Consider the following 8614-nt stretch of genomic DNA (forward strand, 5'->3'; position numbering starts at 1 on the left):
TCGAGTCTGTGTGCCATGAGATCCCGATTTAAGAATGGCAATCTTGGACGAAGCTCATAAAAGCAAGCTAAGTATTCATCCTGGAGCTACCATGATGTATCAGGACCTGAAGAAGATGTTTTGGGTGGTCCGGTATGAATAAGGATGTAGCGGAGTATGTGTCACGCTGCTTGGTGTGCCAAAAAACGAATATTGAGCACAAGCGACCTGGTGGAGAACTTCAACCCTTGAATATCCCGGTTTGGAAATGGGATAACAATTCAATGGACTTCATGAGCGGTTTTCCACGAACTCAGAAGGGATACGACGCTGTTTGGGTAATAATGGATCACTTGACGAAGACAACCCACTTTCTACCAATCAGCATAAAGTACTCATTGGAGATACTGGCGGAGTTATACATAAAGGAGATTGCTCGGTTGTATGGTATTCCTACAAATATCATCTCAGATAGAGACCTGCGATTCACCTCGAAGTTCTGGAATGGTTTGCAAATAGCTTTGGGTACTAAGTTGAGTATGAGTTCAGCCTACCATTCGCAGATTGATGGTCAATGAAAAAGGACCATTCAATCATTCGAAGATCTTCTCAAAGCTTGTGTGTTGGAGCATTCGGGAAGCTGGGCTGACTACCTACATTTGATTGAGTTCACTTACAATAATAGTTTTCATTCTAGTATCGGGATGGCGCCATATGAAGCTCTCTATGGCAGAAAGTGTAGAACACCTCTATGTTGGTTTGAGGCGGGAGATAATATAGTGTTAGAACCCGATGTGGTTCAACAGACGACGGAGAAAATTAGATTGATAAGGGAAAATATGAAGACTGCACATAGTAGACAAAAGAGTTATTATGACATTAGAAAAACCCCTCTTAGATTTAAAAAAGGAGATCATGTGTTTATGAGGGTGGTTCCAACAAATGGCATTGGCAGAGTGCTGAAATCCTGTAAGCTTACCCCTAGGTTCATAGGGCAATACCAAATCATTAGAAAAGTCGGACCGTTAGCTTACCAAATAGCCTTGCCCCATTTGCTGTGAAATCTACATAATGCATTCCATGTGTCCAAAGTCAGAAAATACATTAGTGACCCATCACATGTAATTGAACCCGATCCAATTCAACTAAAGGATAATCTCACTTTCGAGACTTTGCCGTTGAGAATTGCCGATCGGAGTGTGAAAACTCTGTGAGGCAAGGAAATCAGCTCAGTTAAGGTGATTTTGAGTCAGACGAATGGAGAAGATGCTACTTGGGAGGTCGAAAGTGGCATGAAGGAATCATTTCCGCATCTGTTTTCTTAGAAGGTACGTTTAATTTTCGAGGACGGAAATCTTATAAGTTGGGGAGGATTGTAACACCGTGTTTTTCCGAGCGCGTTTATTAAGTAATTAGTTGTTAATGAATTAATTATAGAAATTAATCAGTAATGTTTTAGGCTAAACCTCAGCTGAGTTTTAGTCTTGTATTATAATATTCTTGCTTGCCCTATTTGTTTCAAGATTTTTGGAAAATAAAAGTTTCTGAGATAATTTCGGGTCTTTTTATCGAGTTTTGGCCCATTTTATGAGTTCCGTAACTCGGAATCAAATTCCAATTTTGGCTTTTGTTTCGAAATATTATTTCTAGTCAAAATAGACACCAAGTTTATCCATAACTCATCTCTAGGTATTTTTCACATTGAAATTCAAGTTTCGATGTTTCAGGCAAAGAACCTAAATTGGCAGATCGTATATTTCTGGATGAAGTTACCCGGTAATACTAGGGCATGAATTCAATTAAGAAATCACATCGCATCAATCAAGTCGGAGTAGTAATTACATCATGGGTCAATGGCTTGTCAAACAAGCAAAGTCAAAGCTTCCATAATCCCCTAAATCATTCACCAAATCTCCTCACTCCACCACCATTAGACACATCACCTAAGCTAGCCTAAAGCTAGATTGCCTCTAATTAATTTTCAGTTTTGAGAGAGGGTGAGGATCTCCCATAAATACCTCACCCCATCCTCTCATTTTTACACTACTTCTCCTAAAGAAAGTTAAGGTATCCTTTCTCTCTTTCTCTTCTCCATTTTTCTCCACATACACTATGAGAAAATCATGATCTTTTAGTATGTTATTCATGGAGTTGAGTTTATGTTTGTTTTCTTTAAAATTTTGTAAGTCATGACTTAAAATTTCTTCCGTGTTCTTAGATGGAAAAACTATACTATTGGACAAGGTGAGATGATTTCATTTTTAAAAGGTATTATGTGTAAAAGGTTGTTTAGCATATGTTATTCTTTGATTTCCAAGTTAAAGTAATGATTTGGGATAAAAGATGATTTATTAAAGTCTTGACTTCATAAACTTAAAGTGTTATGAAGTTTTGGATAGTAAAGTAGTAAAATTGTTAACTTATGATTTATAGTTCATGACTATGAAATCAACACCTATTAACCCTTGAGGTTATCCTAAAATTTGGAGGTGTTGAGATGATCATGAAATTAGTTGTATTTTCCTTAGTAGCATACTTTAAATGAGGAGATTGACTTAAAAAGTCTTGATTTAAAAGTATTGATTTTTGTTTAAGTTGGCTTACTTTAAAATGTTGAGTCTAGCTTAATAATCTCACTTAAAAAGGTTAATCTTAATAAAAATGTTTTACTTGCAAAATATAAGTTTTATGAATAGTTATCATTACCGGAAAAATATAATGAAGTGGAAATACATGTCTAGAAAAGTTGTGTCTAAGGAAAGACCTGGTATTTAAGCATGCCTTTATGACCCACCTCTCTTTCCTGGGAACTAAACTGGTGTATATCCATAGATTATGGCATAATTCAATTATAAGTTTTATTAAAACTTTACTTTAGAAAGTGTCATTGTGTTGTAAGACTTTCAATGATAAATGATGATTCAAGAAATACATAACCTTGAATCGGATTGATGAAAGCGATTAAGTTCATTTTAGATCGGAAATTTTATTTTCGCGTCAAATGTTATTTCATAAGAATAATAATATAATCAAAGTGACCTAATTAACGTTATTTTGATTTTGGCGTGATCAAGAGTTCGAGAAGAGACCCGACGAATTAATCTCACCTGGAATAGAGGAAACAATCTGCATGACACACTCAGGTGAGGGACAAAACATCGTGACACAGTGGTGTCCGAATATGCTTCAGGACCTCCAAACTCCCTCACAAGTTTGGAGTTGTCTTGGGTATTAAGAAAACTTGTACTTAATCAATTGTTTGTTTTGTTTGGATTAAGTACAACAATATTTCTTATGCCGAATTATGTTAGGTTATGTTTATGTATGAATATGCCATGATTATTCCTGTTTAATATTGCTCGAATAACTATTCTAAGAATTATATGTATACGATTATTGAGTAAAGAAATTTAACAAAGTTTCAAGCTTTTCTCGCTTGAGCAAGACAGCTCTCGCTTGAGCGAGAAGTATCCAGAGAAGACGGGTTTTCTTGCTTGGGCGAGACAGCTCTCGCCTGAGCTGAAATATGCACAAAGAAAACTTGTTGTTTTCTTGCTTAAGCGAGACAACTCTCGCTTGAGCCACATGTGCCTTATAAAAATGGTGATTCTCTTGCTTGAGTAAGACAGCTCTCGCTTGAGCGAGAGGGCTCGATACAGACAATACTTCTTAAGTCGTTTGAACGATAACTCGCACATGTGCGAGAGTCTAATGACATTTTTGCTATCAAGAATTCATTCACTTCCAATCCTATTCAATAAAACCTAAAACAGCTTTATTGGAGATAATGTTCTTTCAAAAAGTAAATGTTGTAAAGATGAATAATTATATGAAATTCTTCGAAATGATACAAAGAAGAGTTTCCATATCTAAAGTGATGTATGTAAAGAATTGCATGGTTAAGGACGACGCCCACAAGTGTTATATTATGCCCACGTAGCGAGATCGTCTGACCGTAAAAGGCTTGGCTTGAGAGCCGTCCAGGGTGATTCAACGATGGTTTGTAGTGGTGCTGAGAAGTATTATATGCCCATGCAGCGAGATCGTCTGACCGTAAGAGGCTTGGCTTGAGAGCTGTCCATGGTAATTCAACAATGATTCATAGTGGTGCTGAGGTTTATTCTCCGTGGTTTAAATGTTAAGATCGGGTCCCAGTAGAAGCATTCCCGATGGGAGATGTCTTAGGATGGGCAAATTGTTATAAAAGATGGATTAAAAGATTTAATTTCTAACTTTGGTTAGTGTGCATATTCATTGTGAATAATGAAGTAGTGGAGAAGAAATTTACGGGAGAAGACGAGTCTCGAGATGTTGAGAGGGACGGCGATGACGGTGATTCGTCAGAAAAGTCTTGAGGGAGAGTCTAGGTGAGACTAGTCCCGTGTATTCCTCGATGAGGTATTCTGTTGGATCGGACAGTGCTCACAGCGCAAACTAGACGATCTCTGACAACCCCCTCTTTGCAATCAGGATCGATGAAAGGAATGCCCAGAAAGTGTTTGATACGACACCATCCTGGAATGGACAGTTTCGTTGGAACGGATCGATCATATATATATGAGGAATACGTTTTGGTACGATCAAATCGACTTGTTATGGGACATGTACTCTCGGTTATTTCCGAATAATTATTGAGAGGGTAATGGTGTAAGGATGGTTAAAATATGCATAGCATGCATACATGGTATTTATCGATATTGATTCTAAAATCATAAATTTTATACTTCATTCATCATTAATATATGAGTGTATGATCATATGAGATATTTGTACTTGTTCTTTGTCTTGGGGTGATATTCTGTGTAATTCCACAATGTCAATGATAAGTTTTTCATTAGATATTTTACTCCCTCACTTTCTTTTTAGTGTACTCGTATACATCCATGTTTAGATGGACAGATCGGCGATGATTAGGGGCTAGCACTTTACCATATCCCAGGAGGGGGCATGGAGCGTTGAAGGAAACAAATACACTTACACTAGTCCCTGCGACCTGAAATTGGATCTCGTATGTGATGGCTCTGTGTTGCATCTCCCGACACATTACGCAGTTCGGGAAACATCGTCCACCTTACCAGAGCAAAGATCCATACCTACCGGTCCATCCGCACCAGCTGAGGCACGAGGAAGATCGAAGGTTGTCAGGACCTGACCCCAACCAGGATTCTCATCTACTAACTCAACGCCAAGAGGGACGGAAGGAGTAGGCATGGCTACTTCATCGCGGCCTAGGGGGTACACCTTAGACCCTTCGATGGATTGGACAGCAGATGAGGTGGTGGAGGACGAAGACGATGACTGTGTAGAGTTAATTTGCATAGAGGATTCAGTGGAGGTTATAGAGATCTCTTTAGACTCGGAGATCGAGGAAGAACCAAGTGAGGTTTCCAGTTCACCACCGGTCTAGGAGCTCCTTTCTTTCTTTTGATAGGTAACCTGTGTAGAGTACTTTTGTAATGTCAACGCCCCCGATATTATTTTATTTTTATTTGTATTTTTAGCCTTTGTTAGGGACGAAGAATAGACTCCGCCTTGTATTTTGTAAAGCATGATGTACGTATTACAAATTCAAGAATTGATTAATGAGAAGTATTCAGAAAAGAATTGTGTTTCGTTCAATCACATTCTAAGTATTAAGAAAATATTTCCGCAAATGTTTGAAAATGTGACGTTTAGAAAGAGAATAAATAAAATGGAAAAAAATGATTTGTAAGTTATATGTTATATAAAAGAAAAAAAATTTATCCATTTTTCCAAGAGATTATATATAGTAATTATGAAATGATTTTCTGGGTGTTACACGGACCCCATTAACTTTGGCCAAATTGTTAATGATGGTTATAAAGATGTTTAAGAAATATAGGAAATGCATTTCCTACCAATCATTCTACACTTTAGAAAAACTAATATGTCAAAAATAATATTTTATTTATTAATAATAAATTTATAGATGATATATATTTTTATAGTGTAAAAGGATTTATAAAAGAATTTGATTGAAGGATATATAGAAATAGGTGAGGAATTATTAAATGCTATTTTGCATGGAGTACACATTGCTTTTGCTTCAAGGTACGGGCTTATATCCTTTTTATTAGAGTAAATTATACTGACATCCCCTGAGTTTTAGTGAAATTACATAAACTATCCCTCACTTTTTTACACCTACCCAAACCTTCCCTAATTTTTATATTTTCATTATACAGACCACCCGTGCATAAGAAATAAGTGTAATATTTTAAATAAAAAATGTGATAAACGCAATTAAGTTATACAAAACATGATATATTGTGGAGACAACTCCAAATAATATGAGCCAATATTTTATTATTATTTTTGGTTCGTTACACTATATTATAAGAACGATTCAAACAATATTTCTTTAGAATGGTTGATGCATTTTGTAACCAAAAATAACAAAGATACATTGATTTGTATATTATTTAGACTTGTCTACACAATATATCATGTTTTTTTAACTTAATTGCATTTATCACATTTTTTGTTTAAAAAATTACACTTATTTCTTATGTAGGAGTGATCAGTGTAATGAAAGTATAAAAAATATGAGAGGTTTGTATAGGTGTAAAAAAGTGAGAGGTAGTTTGTGTAATTTCACTAAATCTCAGGGATGTCAGTGGAATTTACTCTTTTTATTATTAGAGAGTTTAGTTCTGGAATGTCAGACCCAAATTAATTTTACCATTTATAATAATTTTTGTCTATAAATAATTTAAAATCTATACTATTAAAAAATTTAAAGTCACATATCATAATTTTATGTGTGGTACTGGATGTTTAATATGAGAGATAATCTATTTTCTCAAGGGACAAGTTTCCCACGCCATTGTCTCTTCCCAGACAACATATTTATTAACAATCTTCCTTGTCAAACTATTTTATTTTTGGGATTTTCCAAGGCGCACGTCATGTTAAGGTGGCTTGAGAAAGTGAGTTTTTATGTCACATTACGTTATATGAAATAAATCATTTACTCATGAAAATATCTCAACAAAAAATATTAACAATTTCTTATACACAATTTTTTATATATTTAGGAAGAAAAAATGTTAATAGGGATCAAAATTGATATTCATATATTACACAATGAATAGTCTGCCCATATGTTCATTTATCATGCTTTAGAATGCATAGGAAAATTTCTTTTGAATAAAGTATCTCACAGAAAGACTTATCTGAAGGCATATGTATGTGAAGACAACCAATAAAATCTTGAAAACATATTAAATATTTAACTTTAATTAAAATTTAATCATTAATGATAGCACAAAAAACAAAATTATACTTATCTCTAAATGGTGGTAATCTATATAAAATATTACATTAAGATCTCTTTTGTCTATAAGAAGGCATAATATAAGACCAATGGTTTATGTATCAATGTACAAAATCAATTACATTTGGACCAACACAAAAGGAAAACCAAATTCAAGATCTAATATGAACTAAATTTATTAGCCGGTGATAATACTAACCTCTTTTCCTTTGAATATAGCTTCATTTTACATTATCCAAACACACCACAATATAATGAACCACAACAATCTCCAATGATATCTCCCTTTTTAGACTTACACAATGAGTAGTGAACCTTGAATAATTCCCTGATAGTGTTTGGATTGTTTAGTGGGATATTTAGTCAAAAGTAAAAACTTTTCCAAACATTTGTTGTAAAGCTACAAGTGAGAAAAGGTATAAAGAATCATAATGATCTTCACACAAAATGCAAGATAAATCTTTCACCATGTAAATAAAATTCCTTATATGTAACTCCATCTTTGTGGTCATTCTCCCTCTCGTAATTTTCCACACAAAACAATAAACTTTCAAAGAAACACAATTTATCCAACAATTATTAAGCTTACATTCATTTGGCTTGTATTTATTTGAGTCATGTAACACCCTAGTAATGACCATTTATCCCTGAGGACATGGGTTCGAGTCGCGGGAGGCTCCCCTTTGTGGGGAATAAAATACTGCAGGGAGTATTTAAGCTGGTTGATGGCATGCGTAGTGTCGTCATGGGCCGGGGAGGTTGCATGACATTTCTGCGGTGTTACTAGTGACATGCTCAGTGTCGTCATGGACCGGGGAGGTCGCATGACATTACTGGGGTGTTACAAGTCAAGTAAGTTGTTTTAACAAGATAGCTCCCAAGTCAGTCTAAGTTCCACTTCCAAGCATTTGTCATCTCCCTTTTGCAAGAACGGTGATGAATCAACTCATACTTGCGTCTAGCCGATTCTTCCACCGAAGCTCACAAGTTTGTCCTCCAATGAATTTTCCAAGTCCAAGTTTCATTGGTCCAAAAACAACAATCGACAACTACGTCTTGTTTATTCATCACTAGAAAGAATAATCTTGGAAATGTCTATTTGAGTCTCTGTTGTCCACACCAGACATCATGCTAGAATAACGATTGTGAACCATCACCCAAATCCTTTCTAATATTCAAATCATACCAACCATTATCTGTTCCTTGGGAGCCACCAAAATTTGAAGGTCCTTCCACCATCTTGAAGTACTAGTTGAACTTGTTGTCATCACATTTTTGATCCATACTTGGAATGGATGATTTTGACCCATAAAGAATTTATTTCAATCGATCATCTCC

General features: G+C 35.3%; 1 protein-coding gene across 1 annotated transcript; it reads left to right on the plus strand.

Moving 5' to 3' along the window:
- Positions 1-683: 683 nt before the first annotated feature.
- LOC109338318 lies at positions 684-1193 on the plus strand. The gene is made up of 2 exons (XM_019575523.1): positions 684-948; positions 1072-1193. Exons 1-2 carry the CDS (start codon positions 684-686, stop codon positions 1191-1193), a joined length of 387 nt encoding a protein of 128 aa, XP_019431068.1.
- The last annotated feature ends 7421 nt before the right edge of the window (positions 1194-8614 follow it).

Source organism: Lupinus angustifolius, unplaced genomic scaffold, assembly GCF_001865875.1.
Source record: "Lupinus angustifolius cultivar Tanjil unplaced genomic scaffold, LupAngTanjil_v1.0 Scaffold_21_178, whole genome shotgun sequence".
NCBI lineage: Eukaryota > Viridiplantae > Streptophyta > Magnoliopsida > Fabales > Fabaceae > Lupinus > Lupinus angustifolius.

What these genes read in the sequence shown, in the direction of transcription:
- LOC109338318 (XM_019575523.1), top strand. Translation starts at nt 684, where the DNA reads ATGGCGCCATATGAAGCTCTCTATGGCAGAAAGTGTAGAACACCTCTA. An exon ending in TGGCAGAGTGCTGAAATCCT is followed by an intron (nt 949 to 1,071) that starts GTAAGCTTACCC and finishes ATGTGTCCAAAG; the next exon opens with TCAGAAAATACATTAGTGAC.